Consider the following 22,517-nt stretch of genomic DNA (forward strand, 5'->3'; position numbering starts at 1 on the left):
TTCACTTAGTATTAACATTGTACTATATGCATGTTAGGGTAGGATGCATTGCATAATTATTTTCTCATTAGGACTATCATATGATATTCTCATGATAGATAAGTTGCATTTAGATTAAATTTGCACTTTAATTTATTGTTGAATTTTACAGCCTAATACTAAGCATGGGTGATCATAAGACACCACAAAAACATGTTGCCTCGTGTGCTTGGTCTTTGATATGTGCAGGTAACAAGTCTATAGTACCAAGAGATTGTTGGTGTTCTCATGACCTCTCGTTCAAGTAGCTTCGCGCACTTCCCGAGACATCATGTCCTAGTTCAAGCCAGATGTTACCCACCATCAGTGAGTAGTGTATATAGGAGAAAAAATTTCTCCTAGATGTTCCTCAGTCGGTAGCCAGCAGCCCCTTACAGCCCCCATATAGCTCAATGCACCATTTTCTCCACCACCTAAGCCAGCGATGTGGTCCCTTGCCCATTTGTTATGAATGTATGTTTGAAGGTAGGCCTCCCGTCCCAAAAGGTATGACTTTTCATTGGTTTGGTTGAGTAATTTTGTTTACTTTTCATGGGCACTTTTGGGCATGGATTGGTGGGGGGATTCGGTGGAAAGAGTGGGTTAGGTCTGTATTCTTGTCTCCACTACCTGATTTTGTGATTACCCTTGTATCCTAGTCCTGTGGGGTCCCCTTCACTGACCATTGGCTTTGGTAATGGCACTACATGGGAAATCTTGATTTTGGTTATGTGGTCCTGCTTCCCGATACCTCCTACATTACTCCCCTCCTCTCATTTTAGCCCCATTCATCTCTTTTCCCATCTGGGTCCACATAGGGTTAGCCTCTCCCTCCCCTTGTCCACACCTTGGGTTAGGCTTGGAACGATGCCCCGGGCAGCTAAAAAGAAAATGAAAAGCATAATTTGGCCAATCTCAACAAGAAATGTACCACAAAATGCAAAATATGGCTGCGACATACAAATTTAGCACATGGGCAAAAGCTAAACATGAGCCTTTCCCCTTATTCATAGCCATCACCCTGGTTCCTATGGGCCCCCTCCATCATTAAGGAACCCATGATTGTCCCAACCCCTGGTGGGCGATGAACTACCCCACCTTAAGGGGGTATCCATTGCTATATATTACACATCATGCTCTCATCCCTTGGAGCCCCGAGCAGTTATGAAGAAAAATCAATCAAAGGAAAAAAGGGATATGAATAAGGGTGGAAAAACAAGGGTCGGAGTAACTCATGTACCATGATTTGCTCCCTCCTACACTCATATACCCAGGTGTGGGCTTCCCTCATTATAACTACCCTTGCACCATGACATGTGGTCTGGATGTTTCCCCTGATCCCCTCTTTGTTCCATTATTATATCATCTAGCACCTACCACTTGAGTGATGTACCATGGACATGTCACCCACTTTAGAGGTTGAAACCACCTAATAGGGTCCTTAGTTAACCCCCTATTGAGCTTGGAGACACTTGTACATGCCAAAGCCCACTATGGAAGGGCATGCCAAGATGAAGTGCCCCATTAATCCCATGGCATGTAAGCTTTATTACTTGATTATTCTAATGACTTGTTGTATTGGAGGGAAAAAGAGACACATTGGATCTTATGCAGGATTGCAGGTGGGTTGGCATTTGGGGCTTGGTCTCCCTATACAAGGTCCTAGCCCTCTAAAGGGTCACATTGGCACTTGTTGGGTAAGTGGTGAGAGCCATGGACCTCCACCATAGTAGATATTACTTCATGGATCCTCAACAGGACTCATCGATTGCTCGTGTTCCACCTTTCGGATGAGGATGATGCACTTGGTTCACCATACTGTGTCGGCCAGTGTTGCACGAAGCGCCCCCCCCCCCCGGTTCCAAGCCCCGAAGCGCGTCCCGTACGGAAGCGCCTAGGAAGCTTGGCCGGAAGCGCGCTTCCGAAATTTTTAGACGCTTCCTGGAAATTTGGAAGCGCTAGCACTTCCGAAGCGCCGAAGCGCGCTTCGTACGGCGCTTCCCAGACGCTTCCCAGGCGCTTCCCAAACGCTTCCCAGACGCTTCCCAGACGCTTCCGTACGCTTCCAGAAAAGCTTCCGGAAAAGCATTTAGAAAATCGTTTTCTTTTCAATTTTTTTTTAAATTTTAGGTGAGTTTGCTTGTTGGGGGTGGGTCCACCTTGGGTTAGGGTGACAAGCAAAAAAAAATATAAATATAGCAGATGCTCCCTCATGGTAATGTTAAATTCTTAAAGTAAAAGTGACATTCTCCTTTATTTTTCATTTTCATCCTTTTACTTAAATTTTTAACATTACCATGAAATGACTCAGAATGTTTGAGAGTGGTTCCAGCCTCATTGGACTTCATATGGAGAAAATAGAATTTCATATCCTATTCAAAATTCAGCAGACTTAACAGTTTTCAGGTATTCAGGATCAATGGGATTGTGGCATTTCATTAGATTATATCAAGTATGAAGGTATGCGATTAGCATTTAATCAAGAGCACCAAGCCCTATATGTACCCTGGTGTTGGTGGTGTTAATTGTTGAACTCCTTTGTCACGCGGCATGCCCTTAGCAAAAAATTACCTTTCAATCAAGTCAAAATCATCGATCAAGCATGTTAAGCTTTTTCTACCATATTTTAAGTCTTGAATTAGGTAGTTTGATCAAAATTGGGCAATGTTGACTAATATCCCTAGACAATCGAGGTAGAGGCAAAGGCTAGACAAGAGGAGAAGAATCTAGATTCTAGATCATTAATGTACAATGGATGTTATATCTATCTTGATTTATGCAAAAATATGCATGTTTTCATGTCTTCTACAATTAATTTGGTATTTGGGATGTTTGTTTTGAGTATAAATGCAAAAAAATATAAAAAATATATATATATAGCAGACGCTTCCGCGGACGCTTCGCTTCCTAGATTTTTGGAAAATGACGCTTCGGCGTCCCCGCTTCCAAAAAACTCTTCCGCTTCGCTCCCGCTTCGTGCAACATTGGTGTCGGCCCCACAATTGCACCATACACTTGGCAGATGTTCCAGGATGCCTCCTGCTATAGATGGAGGGCTTATGTCATTACTCCAACCCTTACAGATGGTCTACAGGCATATTTGATCCATTTGGAGACCCATGAGGACATCCTTGTGCCCCCACACCCACTTGGGAGCTCCACAGGTTCTCTGTTGAACTATTGAATAATAATAAGAATATTTGATCAAAGGGTTTTCCCCACATTGGGGTTTTTCCTTGGCATCTACCATATCTTGTGTCCTCTTGCCTTGGCTTGTCTTCTGTACATCTTTTTATGTTCTATCTGCATTTACTGTCAATGTGATTGCTACTGGATATAATTGGAAATTGTCATTGGGCTACTATGGAACATTGAAGTAAATTGTGCTAAACATACCATTGTTATCTAAAATTAACATGGTATCAAAGCTCAAGTGAAGACAAAGCCCAAGCAAGAGTGAGGAAAAGCAATCATTAAGGGAAGTTGTTGAACAAGAACTTGGAACTAGCCCCAATGATGACTACATCTTACTTCAAATCCGAGGACGAGCTTAAGGACAAATCCGACTATGATGCATGGAAGATGTCTCTAGATTTAACTTTGGAAGAAAATGATGTCATGGATCATGTCAAAGGAAGAGTAGTGGCCTCCTTCAAATGCATCCGCAACTGCACAAACAAAGCACAAGAAAGGTGAGGTTAAAGCTAAGAAAATTATTGTTGATTCTATTCACAAGCCTTTGGTTGCCTATATTTCAGATTTGGAAACATCTAAGGAGATGTATGACAAGTTGGTTGGGATGTCAAAAGTAAATAATGCAAATCAAGTTCTCATTCTCAAGAACAAGTTGAAAGACATCAAGATGGATAGAGGAGAATCCATTCAATCCTACTCCATGAAGATTACCATAATCAAGAATGATCTCCTATCTATTGGAGAAGTCATTTGTGACAAGGAGCTCACTCTTATTGCACTTGGAGGCCTTACAAGAGAATGGGACGTGCTTAACACTACCATCCTAAACAATGACAGGATTCTGGGATTTGATGAGTTACTGGCTAGATGCACTCAAGAAGTTAATGTTGTAAAACAAAAGGAATTTTATCTTATTTCTGCCCTCAACACTGCCTCTCCTCCAGATATTGATTGATAGTGGTGCCTCAAGGCACTTCATTGGGTACAAAGAGGCTCTATCAAACTTGATTGAAAAGAAGACAAATATGAAGATTATACTTGGTGATAATGCCACTTATCCCGTGAAAGGAAGGAATTGTTACTCTTCACTTAAATAAAGGTCAAACCCTTCATTTACAAGAAGTGTTGTATGTACCTAATCTAAAAAAGAACCTGGTCTCTATTTCTGCGATGGGAGATAAAGGTTTCAAGGTGACATACATTGATGGGAAGGTTCGTGTTTGGCAAAGGAACCCGAGAGATGCATTAACTCATGGATTCAGGGTTGAAGGTCTTTATCAGGTTGGAGGAAGTTCGTTGGGAGCAATGACTTGCAATACCTCTCTTCAATCTGAATTATGGCACCGAAGATTTGTGCACCTTCGTTACAAAGCCTTACCTGATGTAAGGAAGATGGTCATAGGTATGTCCGAATTCAACTTAAATCATGAAGGTGTGTGTCAGGGTTGTGCAGCTGGAAAACATACAAGGGGACCATTCCCTTCAAGTCAAAGTCAAAATACTGATATTCTTCAATTAGTCCATTTTGATCTATCAGGTATGTTTCTCGTGACATCTTTGGGTGGATATTTGTACTATGCAATTTTTGTGGATGACTTCTCTTGCAAAACATGGATCTATTTCTTAACGAAGAAGGACAAAGTGTTCAAATGGTTCCGCTCTCTCATAGCCTTGGTCGAGAATCAAATAGAGAAAATGATCGAAATATTGAGGACTGATAATGGGACCGAATATGAGTCAAATGAATTCGTTGACTATTGTAGAGAAGTTGGGATTGAGAGGGAGACAACTACAACATACTCTCCTGAGCAAAATGGAGTTGCCGAAAGGAAGAATCAAACTATCATAGAAGCCACACATGCCATGCTTCATGACGAAGGTCTACAGAAGTTCTTATGGGGAGAAGCTGCCAACATCGTTTTGTATGTTCAAAACAGATGCCCACATCAAGCATTGGACTTAAAGACACCTGAAGAAGTATTCATCGGTAAGAAACCTAATGTTTCTCATTTTAGAATTTTTGGTTGTCCTGTATATTTTCATGTGCCGAAAGAGAAAAGAAACAAGCTAGATACATCTGGGAAGAAAGGAACATTTGTGGGCTACAGTAAAACTTCAAGAGCATATAAAATCTATGTGCCTGGTCAAAGGGAACTGGAAATAAGTCATGATGTCACTTTTGATGAAGATTTTGCCCTTAGGAAAGTCTGAGATCCTCCTATTAGGAATGACAATAATGATGATGATGCAGAAAAGCAGGATGAACCTCCGTCTGATGACCTGATGCCCGATGTGGAAGGTCCGATGGATTCCATTGATCCACCTCCAAGTGAGCCCTCTAATTCAAGAAAAAGACCTTTGTGGCTCAAAGATACTCTTGAAGATGCTGAGAAACATATTGCACCAAGGGGGACATTTCCTGAAAGCAAGAAGTCGAACAGGTACCAAGGGTACTTCACTACTATGAGTACCATTGTACAATTTGAGCCTTGCACATTCGAAGAAGCTGTGAAACACCAAATTTGGAAGGATGCGATGAATGAGGAGTATGAGTCGATCATGAAGAATGATGTCTGGTATGTGGTTCCTAGACCCAAGGACAAGTCAGTGGTCACTTCAAAATGGCTCTACAAGATCAAACATGGAGTTGATGGGAGCGCTGAAAAGTTCAAGGCCAGATTCATTGCTCGAGGCTCCTCTCAAAAGGAAGAAGTAGATGAGGATGATATATTTGCTCTGGTTTCCTGATATACGACCATTTGTTCAATCATAGCCCTTGCTACCTCGCAAGGATGGAGCCTACACCAAATGGATGTCAAAACAGCCTTCTTGCATGGCTCACTTATGGAGGAAGTCAACATAGAATAACCCGAGGGGTTCGAAGTTCAAGATCGAAAGACACATGTATGCAGGTTGAAGAAAGCCCTCTATGGGTTGAAGCAAGCCCCCAGAGCTTGGTATGAGAGGATTGATAGCTATCTTATGAAGTTGGGATTTACAAGAAGTGATGCTAACCCAAACCTATACTTCAAGGTTGAAAAGGACAAGCCTCTCATTTTGGTCCTTTATGTGGATGATCTCTTTCTGACAGGTGATGACCCTCTCATTCATAATTGCAAGAGGGAGTTGGCTTCTGAGTTCGAGATGGACATAGGACTGATGCACTACTTCCTAGGACTAGAGGTCTGGCAAAAGTCAGGTGAGATTTTCCTTTCTCAAGGAAAATACATTGTGAAGTTGCTTGAGAGATGTGGGATGGTGGACTGCAAGTCCATATCTACTCCGATGGAACTCAACTCCAAGAAGCTATGAGGAAGTACTGCTAGGCCCGGATTAGCAAACCCTTCCGAGTAGCGTCAACTTGTAAGACACTGATGTTCTTGGTAAACACTCGTCCTGACATATGCTTCGTTGTGAACACGTTGAGTCAATTTATGGTCGACCCAAATCACATTCATTGGATTGTTGCTAAGAATCTCTTGAGATCTCTCCAACGCACAATCCACTATGCACTAAGATACATTGCTGGGAACTTGAGGCTTCATGGATATTCAGATGTTGACTGGGCCGGCAATGTGGTGGATCGTAAGAGCACATCTAGGTGCTGCTTCTCTTTTTGGGGTCTACTTCAATATCTTGGATGAGCAAGAAGCAGAAATCAGTTATTTTAAGCACATTGAGGCCAAATACATTGTTAAGAGTATGGCCTGTTGTAGAGTTGTTTGGTTGAGGAAGCTCTTTAGTGACCTATTTCAGCACATGTTAGATACCATTGTGATCTTATGCGACAACCAGAGTGGGATTCGCCTATCAGACAATCCCGTGTTCCACGACTGCTCCAAGCACATTGATATCAGGTACCACTTTATCAGGGATATGGTACAACGGAGAGCAATAAGGCTCCAACTCATGAGGACAGAATTTGACCTTCCAACTCATGGGGAAGGTCAAATTCTTAACCTTCCGAGAGAGACTTGGAGTCGTGGAATGACCCTCCTATGAGGGTCCCGTATGAGTTGGACACTGAGCTCTGAGAGTTCCTAGGGGCTTGGGGTACTTCTTGGAGCTATGAGTGACCATAGGGTGAGTGGTTCACCTTCCCCTAATGGTGTTCTAGATACAAAGTGTGTGGTTCACCTTCCCCTAGTGGTGTTTTAGATATAGGGTGTGTGGTTCACCTTCCCCTGTGATACCCCATGATGGTTGACATGTGTGTAAAGTGAGTGGTTCACCTTCCCCTACGATTGGCATATGCATAGGATGAGTGGTTCACCTTCTCCTATGGCATATGAGCAGGATGGGTCAATCACCTTCTCCTGCCAATACCCCAGCACACATCCTACCCATGGAGTCCTAAACTCATGGGAAGTACCTCTCATCTGGCCAATAGTTGGGAAAAGATGGTTAAGGACCATAGCACTACTAATGGACACATCATGTACTGTTGTACTCCCTATGACTAGGATGCATAGTGTTCAACAACTTGATCTGGGATCAAGGACTGACTTTTGTCAGTGGAGAGCGGTAAGCTCTTATGACTCACTCTCAATCACTTCTTCATTACTACTTCATGGTTCAACAAAGCAAAGCAGTCCAGAGCATAGCAGTGATGACAAAGATGGTACATGATGACAAGATGGCATGATGATGACAAATGGATTGGTAGGTGGAATTCTTCCTAATTGAGAGGGAGTGTTAAAATTGGCAACTAGGGCCAAATTCCACCTTAGGAAAGCTCATATGATGGAGATAATTATTGCATTGGATTCCTCTTTTCAAGAGGTCCAATTTTGATATAAAGATCATCTCATTCTGACAAGCAGAAGTGGAATTTTGAATTTATTCTCTCTCATGCACAAATTGTCAAGGTTGGCCTCAGCCAAATGTAAGCTAGAAGCCGAATGGATGTGTCTCCTCACCCTCAACGAATAGTATAAATAGGAGTGACCGCTCTCCTCATTTGGACATCACTCATCACATCATTTCATCTCTCTCTCTTACCTTGATTGGTCCTTACTGCTTCAACAACGTCTCTCTCTTCTTCACACATGGTAGGAGGCCAAAATTTTCAGGGATAAAACAGGCCGAAAATTTATGAGCAACAATTCAGTGTTGACCAAGGTTGATTTGACCATCTTTGACTTCGGTTTTTAGGGAAGAATTCAGATTTTTCTAGGTCAAGTTGTTGGGCACAGAAATCAAGATGTTTTGGCCAGTTTGGCCAGCGTTGACTTCTGCATTGACTTCAGATTTGAACACATAAAATTATAGCAGTGTTTCTCTCTTCTTTGACTGGGTTTGACCAAAATGTTTTGGGCTGACTTTAACTCTCCTTGAAGGCCAAATTGGATTGTTGTTGATCGAGTTGCTTGGAGGATGTTTTCGTGCTGTTTTGACCAACATTGACTTTCTGGTTAGGGCTACAATTGACTGTTGTTGATTGTTGATTTTGACAGGGTTGTTTTGACTATGTATTGAGCAAGTGAATTTGATCTATGTACTCTCTCTCTCGGCTGAACTATTGAAATTTTATCTCTTATAGCATTGCATCATGTCATGGGCCATGTATGAATGAGTGAAGTTCCTAGAAATAATGTGTCAAAATTTATCTTGATAAGTCATCAAATATTGCAAATCGACGTGTAAAGACCTTGAAGTTGCTTCTCTCATGCCTTAATGCCATGCAAAGTTGTTTTCAAGGCCTCCTTAACCAAGTGAATCTATTCCAAACTATAAATTCTCCTTGACTCCATCTCTCCCAAAGGACAAGGCACTAATCCTCCATTGGTGATCATTTTCAACGCTTATTCTTTTCACCTCCCTCTTTTTCTAGGCCTAGCCTACATAGGTCACCTAGGGCATCAATTATCTCACAATCTAGCCATCCAAACACTTCGATTTTTGGTCCACAACTGCGCTAAGGTTTGCTCTAGAGGCCCTCCAAATTTGAAGCAAATCCGACAGTGGGATCTCGAGATATAGCAAGCCCTAGCTCAAGGACCATTTCTTGCCCTAGTTTTCCCTTGGCTAGTGTCCTCATTAGGATCATTGAATTCAAATCTCAAAGAAAATTTATCCTTTGATCCTCTTCTCCTCCCTAATTAGGTCAAGCCCCTCATTGGGTGATCAACTCCATACTATTGACCTAATTTTGGGTCTGCTTGGTCCTGTATGGTCCCAAAACCTATTAACACCAATTCCACAAAGATCACACAAAGACCAATTCTCCATAAGGATTTCTAGGCCTAGGAATCATCTTTACAAGATATATTCCCAAACCCTAGCCTCGAGAATCCTCTTAGCCCTTCCTAGAGAGCATATCACCTTGCTTCCCGAGCAAGAAAGCCATATAATTGAGTCTCTCTTGTGAATAGGCATTAGGAATCACTCCTTGCGCTCCTATTGTTCCATTCATCTAGTGATTCCCCTTTATACTGGGTCTCCTCCCATCAGTGAAAGTATGTAAAGAGCAGGGAGCTTTAGCTGAGTTGATAGTGGGTCATCGCTCCATTGTTTCCCTTGACCTAGTAGTTGCTCTATAGGATCCCCTGCTAGTTTGAGTGGTAACAGGGCTCAATTAGGCCAATTAGGCTATTCGAACTCCCTTAGGCATTATATAAATTGATGAGAGGCTCATTCATTCCTCTCATCATCACTTGGATTAGATTAGTATCTCTTGAGAGATTTTCGCACTTTTTTGTTGGGATGAATTTTTTGGAGTTTCTAGATGCACTATGATGTTTGGATCTTCGCTATTGTCTTTGGAGCTTCTTTCTAATGTAAAGTTGATGAATGGATATACTCTCTTTCTCATATAAGTGAACTTTTAATGCTATTCTTGTTCCCTTACTTGTCAAATGCATGTATATTGTTATCATTATTCTTGTATGAGTTGATGTAATGCAAAATTCTTCTGGGACCTTGAATAAGTGATTTAATACATGTGTTTCTATTTGAGGGTTGGGTGAATGTTCCTATAGGCACCTCTTAGGTTGAAATACCTCAAAACTTCATCTATTCGGCAATTTTTCAGTATAAATCTCTAATTACCTAGTTGTTGCCCTTGAATAGGCTAGTGATGGTTAATTAGGGCTCCTTAGCTCACGAAATTCCTCGATCTAGGTGTATCTTGACTCCATTAAACCCCCTAAGCAAGGCACTGATCCTCGCATCCTCTTGGTGGTCTAATTTATCTTTCTTTTCTTCACTCTTCCCAATTCTAGGCCTAACCCTAGAGGGTCACTTAGGGCATCAAGAAAAATCATTTGTTTCCATCCAAACACCTTGAAAATTGGTCCACAATTGCGTTGGGGTCTTCTCAAGGGGTCCTCCAAGTTTGAGCACAATCCGACAGTGGAATCCCAAGATATAGCAAGCCCTAGCTATAAGACCATCTCTCTCCCTAGGTTGATTTGGGTTAGTGTCCTCACTAGGATCATTGCATTCAAATCTCAAAGGAAAATTAGTCTATTGATCCTATTATCTTCTCTAATTAGGTCAAGCCTCTCCTTGGATGATCAACTCCATACCCTTGACCTAGTTTGGGTCCACTTGGGTTCTTTGTGGTCCCACAACTCTACAACTCAAATTGCACAAGGATTACATAGAATCCATTTCTTCACAAGGATCCTTGAGCCTAGGAAGCCCCTTGTCAAGGCATATCCTCCAACCCTAGGTCTAGGTATCCTCATAGCCCTTCTTAGAGAGCCAATCACCTTCCTTTCAAAGCAAGCAAGCCAATTACTTGAGCATCTCTTGTGAATAGGCTTTAGGAATCACTCCTCATCCCATCATTGATCTATTCATCCTGGTGACTCCTCTCATACCGAGACTCCTCCCTCTTGCACCCATTGTTTCAAAATTCCAAGGAAGCAGTTGTGCTAATTTTTCAAAGATCATAATCATCAGCCATTTGTTTATTATGTCACTGTAAACCCAATTTCTGCAAATTGTAATGTAAATGATGCTAGTATGACCATTAATTATGTAACAACCTAGGTAAGCCTATGATATTGGCGACGAATTTAATCCTAGGAGGTTTTTCGTCTCACAGTATTATGTATGTTTCTAAACATGAATAATCGGCAAAGTTTTTCCCTCCAGCTTAAACCCAAAAGCTAGGTTGGAATTTATTATCGAAGTCCTAGGTGAGTCCTAGAGTTCTTAGTCGAGTTTATTGTAAAAGTGATTTGAGAATAATTTAAGCTATTTGACTAAATTATTTTATTATAGATCACTTTGTCTACTAGATCATTTGTGTCGCAGAATTGGATAAATATTATGAGGGTTTATAACAAACGGGTATTCTGCCTTTGAGAGTTTAAATGTAATTATCTTATGTAAAAAATAGTTTAGTGCATGGTCCCTCGCAATGAGACACCATGGTTGTATTTGAGGGTGGAAAAATAATTAATCCCCTCAAGTGTCAACTAATTAATTTTTCTGGCAAAAATAAAATTAAATCCTAAGCCAGAAAATTAATTAATTTAGAGTCAAAAAATTATTTCTTGAGAAATTAATTTCTCCAATGGAAAATGACCAAAAAATTCATGGGTCATGAAGAAGTCAATTTTTCGAGGTCCCCCACCAAGGCAAAAATACATTTTTTGAGAAAAATTAAGCCCTTGGACCTTGGTGGTTAAGTCAACGTCAATTGTTTTAGGAATTAATCCAAAATAATTATTTTTGGATTAATAAAAAATGGATTTAATGAGAAATTTGGAAATTCCTCAAAAATAAATATTTTCAATCACATAGATTAAAACCTAATCAAGTACTACTTTCAATGCCATGTCCGTGAACGAATTGTGGTTGTATGGCGTGGCCAAAATCTGCTAACAGAGAAGCTTGAAAAGTTGTAATCTTGGCTTGCTCACTTTCAGTAACATGTCAACTGCCTATATTGTCCACTTCCTCCTCTAGGAATGGGGACAGAGAATCCTGCTTCAATCACCTCTGATGACTGATTATGGTAATCGGTGTCTTTCTAGTTCTTTTTGTTTTTTGGTATGTAAGGCCTATAAGGTTGTGGATCTCTCAGTTGGGTATTTTGCTTTTTGTCTGTAGCATAATAATAACATTGTTCAACAAACCTGGTCGGGGTGAGGCCACATGCATTTTGACATCTTATATGTGCCTTTTGAGTAATGAAAAAACTTCGACTTACAAAAAAAAAAAAAACTTTATCAAGTATTTATCGACGGTCGAGATTATTTTGAGGAAGATAAAATCAACTAGCCATTATTTTCCACTTGGTGGATTTATCTATAAATTAGAAGCCATTTGCTTCTCAAGTCACAATGATTGTGACTCTAGTCTAAATGTAATTTTGTAATGCTGGTGTGAAGCCATTGTTCTGCTGGGAATGTTTGAAATTCATAATAAAAGACTTTGGGGTTCAATTCATGGTGTTTGTCTCATTGATCTATGGTCCACGCTGGGTATGTGCTTTCCTATATTGTGCTTCAATATTTATATGAATCATTATTTCATTTGTAGATGATAGTAACATTCTATTGGCAAGTTTTGGGCTTATCTTAAGTGATCCAATTCATTGCATGATCTAAGATTTTTCTCTTAAGAAATATATAGAGTTTGCAAGTTCCCCGACCCTTGGGCTCCAAGTTCACAGACTATGGGCACATGCTGACCTTGTTTGGGCTTTAGGAAATTTACGTGGTTTTCTTACTTCGCTAAGGTTGTGGTTAACATCTATCTCTCGAAATACATCAATCTATTGTCATTATCATAAAAATTATTATTCAAAAAAATACTTCAAGCATTGTATATTCGTATATAGATTGTAAATTATTTTTTATAAAATAAATTTTGTAGAAGAATTTTTTCTAACCCATGTTTTGCAGCTGAGGTTTGGAATTTTGAATTTTTGTATATATTGGGGTTCTAGGTACTTGTAATTTCATTTGTGCAAGTGAGATTCAAGAAGATTTGTTGGGTTGGAGCTAGAACTAGGCCCTTAAGGGTGAGATCTAGTTTCTAGAATTTTTTGCAGGGCCAACATCAAAGGAAATTGGACAAATTTGAAGATTTGAAGCTAATTCACCTTTTTGCGAGGGTTTGTAAATTTGTTTTTGGGCCTATAGGCTCAGTGTCTGCCTCTAAGCCTAGCCGCGGTAATATTTTTGACTTTTTTTTGCCTTAGCGTGGCTCTTTTCTCTCTGTCATTACCTTCCTTACGCCTTTTAGGCCTCCAAGAGTGTGAGTTCCCTCTTTGGGTCAAATTTCTCTTTCTTGTGGCCCCCTCTTTCCAAAATTGTCTCTAATGCGGAAAATCAAAATTGGAGACATGACAATATGGAAGATGTTATGGGAGAGAACACCTTCCTCGCTAAGAGGGAGTGTTAGTTTCTATAGCATCGAATGGTGTTCTAGTATCAAACTTTGTGGAGAGGCTAAAACACATGAGATCTCCAAAACCCAAAAATTGTTTTTGGAAATTCCACTTAGAGATTGCTCAATTAAATTAATTGATTGATAATTAAAAATGCCTAAGTCTAACTTTGGGAATCGATTAATTAATGGGAATTAATTGAGAAAGGTGAGAATTCTCTAAAAACTCACATGGATTGACTTAGGAATGATTCCAGCCATTGATAAGGACTTAATCGTGGTCGTTGGTGATCCAACTGGAGATTATAAGTGGTCGATGGGGTTGGAGAAGAACACACAGGAAGAACGAGTTTCCTTGGTAGATCGATTTTCTAGAGAGCAGCATTCAACTGGAAGAATTTGAGCCAAAAGGAAGCAGGAGAAAGAGGGAGATCAGTAGCATATTTTCGGAGGATTCCAGATCCAAAAGAGCCAATTGCGAGAGGGACGAGTTTTCCTCAGGAAGCTACACAAGGACTGTGCAGGTGGGCTTAAGAGGAGAGTCAGATTCAGCCAAAGAGGGATTCAATCTAGCTGCTGAGGTCCGGGATTAATTCCAGGAGGCCAAGTGAGCCACTTCCTAGGTCTGAGACAAGCAGAGCTACAGGATTCAGTGTGTTTCTGAGGCAGTGTAGTTAGAGTCTACGTAAGCACTGCGTTGTTGCTCACGCAGGGGCATCTTGTGTCGCCCAGTTTGGCTAGATTTCGAAGCAGAATCAGTTGCGTTGATGAGGTATTGGCCTCAAAAATATTTTGCTAATATTTCTCTCAAATTGTATTGCTAGATTAAGCATCCAAAATTGTACTCAAAATTTTGTTGCATAATAATAATAAGACCTTCATATGCTACACCAGTTTTCCCACATTGGGTTTTTCCAAGGACAATTGTCCAAAAATAATTGTCATATTTTTTGTATGTGCTCTATATTTCTCAGTTTCCAACATTTTATTTTTCACAAACTTTTTATGGTGAAAATTACAGTTGCAATTTTATCCATTATTTGTTGTAGCAAATAAACTGCTTAAGAAATAACCAGTTAGAAGAATAATTTCTAGTCGTTGCAATAGATTAAAATTTCAAATAAAGAGTAGGAGAAAGTTTTTTGAGGTGATAGTGGCAACTTTGTCTGTTGTTGCCATAAGGTTTGGCCCGCCTAGTAAGGATTTGCACTGGGCTTGCTAGTTTTTGTGTCAACAAACCCTCATCATTTCATTCCCTCATTTCCCCTCCTTTCTTTCCTTTCTTTCCAATTTCCACTTCCACACACTATACTACAACCACATTGTTTTATTGAACCTTACTTTTCATTTTCACCTCAGCCCCCACTCCATAGGCGTGATTATCCTACGTTTAGGAAAGGCCCCTTTGATTTGGAGAAGAGCCGACCAAAAGAGAGAGGAAGAGCTACCGAGGTGACAATGGGTAGCCTCCTAAGTTACATGAAGCGAACACCTAGTGCTCGGGACTTTCCACTTTTGTCAATGCTAGATATTTTTGTAACACCAATATCTATTTGAGGCCTTATTACAAATCTATGTGCTTGTATACAAATCTATATGCTTACATACAAAATACCACAAAAGTAAATTTACTTGCATAAGTAATAATGTTTTGTTTAGATACAAAATGTCTACCTTGCATTTTCCGGCATGGTTACTAACATGTTGTTTGTCTATGTTATCCTTGAAACCTAGTCCACATTGCTTCCACACATTTTTTTTCCTCTAGACTTGCAACTTCTAAGCCATCTTCAAGTGTGCTTCCTTTCACCATGTGTCTTCTCAACTTGTCTCACATGCATTTCCTATGTGCTTCCTTCAAAACTAGTGCTATTTTTACTATGTTTGTTAGAATATATCGTTTGTTAGAATATATCGTTGCACTTATAGGTTCTATCTCACATGCACTAACTCTCCTTCACTTTCTTCTACACATTCTCCCTAAATTGATGTAACTTCACCTTGGTGCACTCCCTTTGTGCTACTACTTAAATTGTTCATGGTGCTTCTCCATCAAAGTTTCAAGGCATTTAGGTATAGCCTTGTGTTCCATTTATATGGTGAAAGGGTGGAGACGTGTGAGCTAACACACTACGCATTTTCCCTTAGTAGTATACTATGATCATATCCATAACCATAAAATAAAGATTACCATAGGAGGTTTCTCTAATCATCACTAAAGGCAACATTGCCCACTACAAAGACAATTTCGTACCTCAATCATAACATGTTGTTGGAGCTTCACCCTGTTCACATCCATGCTAACTCCATAAGCCTTTCTCTCACTTCTCATGTTTCAAGTATTAAGAACTCTTTAGTATTATTTTTTTCAGTATTAAAAAACAAGAGGAAAAAATAGAAATTACTTTTAGGAAATGGGAATATTAGTTAACGTGATTTTCCATTGCGAAATTGTTCCCATTACAACTCTAGAAAAATGACCGGAGATAACAATTAAATTTAATGCCATAATACTATAGATTATAGATCAATGGGACACTCCATAAAAATTTAAAGGAAAGAAATACTTTTTTATAATAGATAGACCACAAAAAATTACCTTCAAACGGTTCCAACACCACCAAAAGTATTTCAGAAACTTTTCTTCTGATATTTCCACACTACATGAATATTGCAAAAGGCTCAAGTCAGATTACAAGATTTCTGCATCTTATATAAACATTTACAATTCCATAAACTAAGTTTTACAGCTTTTAATGAAGCGGGTGTTAAATCAAGAAAACAAATCATTTACTTATTACATTAATTTTCTGAAACATGGGTATTGAATGATGCTCTATCTAATCAAATATCAATGCCTGTAAGTCCATTATTAACCTTGAACATTAACAATTAGGAGAGAATTCATGGATGTTTGTTTACGGATAGCCTTTCTAATAAGATCCTAAGGTTTTCCAATAACTAATTTTAAGATTCTCAAAAAGACCTCCTTGCATCCCTACATAATCAACAAAACAAAACAACTTGGTTACGTGGGAGTATTAACATTCATGTGTATAAGGGTTCACATTATATGTTAGTGATATGTAACCAATATAACATTTACAGTGGTGGATAAACCTCCATAACCACTTAGCAGTGGCATAAATATGGAATGTGATGCATGATATTGGGTGTGAGAGATGCATGGCTACAACATTCACAACAAATACTGCTCATTGTTTTTCTCTCCACCATTGCCTCTATCAATGTATGCACCCTAATTTCTTACATGGTGTCATAATGATATCAGTTGCATGCGTGTAATTGCAAAGATTGACAAGATAAGACAATAATTTATTAACATCCACAAACGACCAAGAAAATGACAATAGGAAGAAGGATTATAAATAGTAATCAATAAACTATGGGGGTTTCTAGATAACTACTAGATGCTAAAATGTTAAAAAGAAGAGATACAAATGACAGCAAAAGGGACGTTAATAGGATCTAGGTAAAGCAAAGAGATAGTCCTTAAAGAGGCATAAGGTCCTGGCTCAACATCCTCATTATAATAAGAAATAAAGAAGTGGAAAAGGGAGAAAGTGTATCCCTATGTCCAGCTATTGCTATGAAAGAACCAATGCAAATCTTGATGACATCATCTAAGAGTGCCTAGGGTTGTGATCCAAATTATGATGAGAATGAAATGAAGATAGCAATACACGTCGAATAACAAAGAGATATCACATAGAGCACATTAATACAATGAAATCCAAACACCATTTATGAATGAAACAGAGAAAACACTCCAATATGCAAAGAAGCAATAAAAACTAGCTACAATGGCAGTAGCTTATCTCTAAAGAGAGACATGTCAAATAAAGTGATTCCCAAAAGCCCATTACAAGAAAATTATGTTAGAAATACTGAGAGAGGGGTAAATCAATGTTTCACTCTTTTTCACAATTGATTAGATTCTTTTAAACATTTAGAGCATCAAAACAAACATAAAACATCATCACACCACATAGACAATGCACAGAAGATTTTCTCTCAACAAAGCTTCGTTATGTATGGTTACATACTGTTATGAATAATATATATATAAAATAATACAAATAATGTAAACAATAATAATAATAATAAATAATGATTAATTAACTAGTAATTAGTTAAATGAAGAGGTATGTCCCTAAGAACATGACCCATTGGTGAAGAGGTGCCTGCCTAGGGTATAGAAGCAGGCCCTCACCCTCATTTGTAATCATCTCACTTGTATTCAAATATTCTTCTTTAATATATTACTATCCTATCATGGATATTTATATATTTTAGATCTTCCGAAGTAGTTTGTTGTGTATACGGACTTTGTTCGTAACATTGGTATCAGAGCATTCCTCTGAGTATACGGACTTTGTTCATTACATTGGTTTCAAAGGTGTTTGATCCTTTGGTCGCTTAACTGTTGCACAACATTGCATTCTTCGATCCAGGTCCTTGGTCATCAAAATTCGTCCACTTTGTTGTCATTGAAGCATTTCGCTACAATCTTTTGGAGGTTCTCTTTGGCCATTAAAATATATATATATAAGAGAATAAATTAAGAAAAGAAAGAAAAAAAAACATATATTATAGAAGAAAAAAATAGTTAACAAAAATAGACAAAAAAAGACAAAAAATAAAATTACTTGCGCTTCTATTGCACTGCCACTTTCATCGCAATCCACGCTTGACATACCATTATCGTCGCAGTCCACGCCTAACATACCACCGTCGTTGCAGTCCATGCCTAAGATACCACCATCGTCACAACGGCCTTTGCCACTAGTTGTACGCCACCACTGCAATGGCCCCACTGTTGCTACCATTGCAACGCCCCCATTGTCGCTTCATATTCCTGCCATTGCATTCCACAACCTTCTTAAAATCTTTGTCAACCATACCTTCGGAGCCTCCACCAATCGCCGCCACCGTTGGTTAATTTGTATATTGGTACAATTTTCATTTTAAAAATTAAAAAACTGCTAAGTGTCCATATAGTTGTCAATTGCTATTTCACCCATTTAAAATTAAAACAATTAAGAGTTCCATCAATTACTTATCATACACAACCTTTGCAGCTGTTATGAAACCAGCTCAAGAGAAGATAGAAAAGATAGATCAACGCCTTAGAATTCAGCCTCTTCGAGGGGGAAACCTCCTTTACATTACATAAATGAACAATTCTTGGATGATACAAATGAAAAGACCTCCTTTCTATATATAGGAGTCTAAGGGGTCATAACATAATCAGAGCCGACATAACAATAATAATGTAAGGGCACAATAATAACAATAGTGGGCTTCTATGTGGCACAATAGTAACAATATGGGCACTACATGGGTACATCAACATAATAAGTGGGTTGTACTAATAACAATAAGGGGTTACACTAGTAGTATAGGGGCCTAACATGCCCCTCTCCTTCAAAAAGCGTTGTCCTCAACGCTTGAGTAGTTTTTGATGCTTCTATATAAAATTCTTGTCCTCCCATGTGGAATCTTCAGCAGGTAAGTTCTTCCACTTGATGAGATACTCTGAAATTGATTGATTTCGTAGCTGTCGGGTTCTTGTTTCTGTGATTGCTCCAGGTTCCAATATGATTTTTCCTTCCTTTTCAATATCTGGCAATATTGTTTGAATTGGGATCTTTTGCAAGTTTTGAATAAGTGGCCATACTTCTTTGTCCTTCTTCCATTCATCCCTTGCTTCGTTTATCCAATCTGGTTGGATAATAGAAATAGCACAAAACAATGCTTCCACATCCTCATCCTTGAAGAGTCTTCCCATTCGGTAAGGTCACCATTTTTTAAGTGCATGTAGTATTGCCAACATTTCCTTCTCATAAATAGCTTGCTTTAGATGTAGCAGTAAAAATACCCAATCGCCTACATCAAAACATTTTTCACTATGATGTTGATCTACCTGTTGTTTCATTTGATTTTGCACCGAAATGGCGCTATCCTTTAAAAGTTGGAGAACTTCTTGTTGATGCTCGATGTGATCTTTCACTGCTTGGACCTTTTTCTTCTTGATATGTCCTTCTATCTTTAGATTTTGAGGAATGGTAATTTCTTCCAATCCTTTACAAGATATGGTCGGATTCATTTCTTTACGCTCGATGTGATCTTTCACTTCTTGAACATTTTTATTCTTGATATGTCCTTCTGTCTCGCTAGTTTGAGGAGTGGTAATTCCGACCAGTGAATTACAAGATATGGTTGGATTCATTTCTTCTTTCTTGATGTGATCTTTCACTTCTTGCACCTTTTTCTTCTTGATATTTCCTTCTATCTTGAGAGTTTGAGGAGTAGTCATTCTTGCCAATAGTTTACAAGATATGTTCTGATTCATTTCTTCTTTCTCTGGGGTCGGGTCCTGGCATATATCCTCTTCTTTTGATGTTTCTTGATCCTTTTCTTCCTCCTCTTCATACTCTATGTAAAATAATTTCTTCTCAGCACACTTATGACCTTTAGTGCATTTGCTATCACAATTGTAACAAAGCCCTTTTTCTCTTTTTTCTTCCAATTGTTGTGGTGTAACCCTTGTAGGTTGCGGAAGACTAGGAGGAACAACACGTCCATCTTTATAGTTGTGAGGGGTGGACTTCCTTGTTGCCATAATTTTACTTTCAAATATGTCACAAAGCCCTTTTACTCTTTCCAATTGTTGTGATGTTGCTCTAAAGAAGGTGTTGCTCTTTGTATCTTCATAATGTGCTATCATTTCCTCTGTGAGAATTGACCACGTAACAAGTTTTTTACGAGAACAAAGCTCTTTATAACATAAAAATTGATCCGGTTCTAAATATGAAGATGCAATACATACCTTTTGTAATACTGGTACACCATGTAGATCAAAATATTGCTCCATCTGAAGTATCCAATTTACCGGATCCTTGCCATCAAACTTCCTCATCTTGTTTTTTCTTGATTTTAGGACCTCTAACTTGAAACGACTATAACTCTGTACTTGTGGATATTTAAGTTCTGAAATTGCTACCTGTAATAGCCCTCTGTGTCCTCTTTCCAATGCCACCAGTCTGATCCAAATTGGATTCCCCAAAAAAGAGTTATGCACAATCTCCCAAGATGACCTGATTATAGACCTTTCCAGAAGAGTGAACTTGTATGAAGTGCCACGTGTCAATTTTTTGACCTATGGATCTGAAAAATGCATACAAGAAACTACAGTCCGTCCTCTTTTTGTACCTTCTTACGAAATTTCAATCCAATGCTCAGAGAGAATGTTATGACTATTTTCCCCAGGTCACCTGTTTTGAATGTAATTCAGGAGTCTGCAAAAAGACCAATTTCCTCAGATCATATCTCCGCAAATATCGCGCGAAAAGCTCTGAAATTCGGACCCAGGGTTCAGCGTGATTTCTTCTCAAATGGGTTTTTTTAGCAACTTCTGAAACGTCGCAGAATAAAAGTTATAGCGAAAATGCCACGATGACCTGTTTGGAGCAACGAAACCCTAGAATCCAAAGCTCTGATACCAAATGTTATGAAACCAGCTCAAGAGAAGATAGAAAAGATAGATCAACACCTTAGAATTCAGCCTCTTCGAGGGGGCAACCTCCTTTACATTACATAAATGAACAATTCTTGGATGATACAAATGAAAAGACCTCCTTTCTATATATAGGAGTCTAAGGGGTCATAACATAATCAGAGCCGACATAACAATAATAATGTAAAGGCGCAATAATAACAATAGTGGGCTTCTATGTGGCACAATAGTAACAATATGGGCACTACATGGGTACATCAACATAATAAGTGGGTTGTACTAATAACAATAAGGGGTTACACTAGTAGTATAGGGGCCTAACAGTAGCCACCATTGTTAGATTGATCAAGGCAATCATCGAAAGAAATAATTTATGTGAGCCAGTTTACACCAATTGAAGTCAGCACCATCCATACGATTACCTCAGTAGTAAATATTGCCTGGAACACATTGTTGTATTCATAAAATCCAAACTTCATAGCCAAGACTGTTGAAAACAAGTTCGGAAGGGTCGCAACCAATCAAGCAACGCTTTATGTTTACAAATTAGAAACGAACGTTCGAATAAGAAAAGTAGTTAACCTTGGTGAGTTTTTATATATTAAAGGTATTAAAAAAAAGCATGGGAGGCAAGGTTTTAAGACCCGGCCTTACTTATTAAAACTATATACACTAATTATTTAAAAGGGAATATATATAGCTTTAGATAAAGGAGTATTCAAAAGTTAAAAAAAGGAAATATTATTAAAATAAAAGATAAAAATATATAAAAGGGTATTTTTTTTAATTAAGTTAATTAAAGTGTGAAACTTTAATTAAAAAAAGAGATACAAGGTATAATGAAAGTTGTTTGAGAATTTTAAAACTTGGGTTCATATAAAGAGAAAAGGAAGTGTAAAGGCATATTGAAGAAAAGGGTATTTTCACACTTGTATACCAACTTGTTACAAAGGGATACGTAACCTTCATAGTCCAAAGTATCATTTTACAGAGAATAAAGTCAATCACTGAAGCAAATAAAGATAAAAAATAAAAAGATGATTTCCACAAAGAACAACGATTTCATTCCAAAATGTCCTTTTTGTTCAGAGGGATATTCTAATTGTCAAGAGTCATTCAAAAATCAAAATGTGGTTTGCACAATATGTTACAAAACTTTTACCTTAGTCGAATATCTAAGTGATGCAAAAAAAACAATCGTTATCAAGCGATATAGAACAATTAATGGCAATATTTGAGCGACGAAATGAATATCTTAATAAGGAAATGAAGACAGTGGAAGCCAAATTGCAAGTTAAAATCCCATCATCATCCCTACAAAAAGATGTAATCCAGTGTACCAAGGAATTACAGTCGGAAGATCAAGAGAAAGACAAAATAGCCAAATTTCGACAAAACAAGAAAGCATTACAAC

At 38.6% G+C, this 22,517-nt stretch overlaps 1 protein-coding gene across 1 annotated transcript in view; it reads right to left on the reverse strand.

The window, feature by feature from the left end:
• Positions 1–22,517, reverse strand: part of LOC149139996 (folylpolyglutamate synthase-like) — a 237,692-nt gene that overhangs the window by 134,267 nt on the left and 80,908 nt on the right. Inside the window, exon 6 of the mRNA XM_089447929.1 lies at positions 16,163–16,223. Coding sequence (XP_089304055.1) covers positions 16,163–16,223 — 61 coding nt within the window. The remainder of the gene's footprint in view (positions 1–16,162; positions 16,224–22,517) is intronic.

This window comes from Pinus tabuliformis, chromosome X (genome assembly GCF_031772625.1).
Source record: "Pinus tabuliformis cultivar Carrire ecotype Pingquan chromosome X, CPIR1, whole genome shotgun sequence".
NCBI lineage: Eukaryota > Viridiplantae > Streptophyta > Pinopsida > Pinales > Pinaceae > Pinus > Pinus tabuliformis.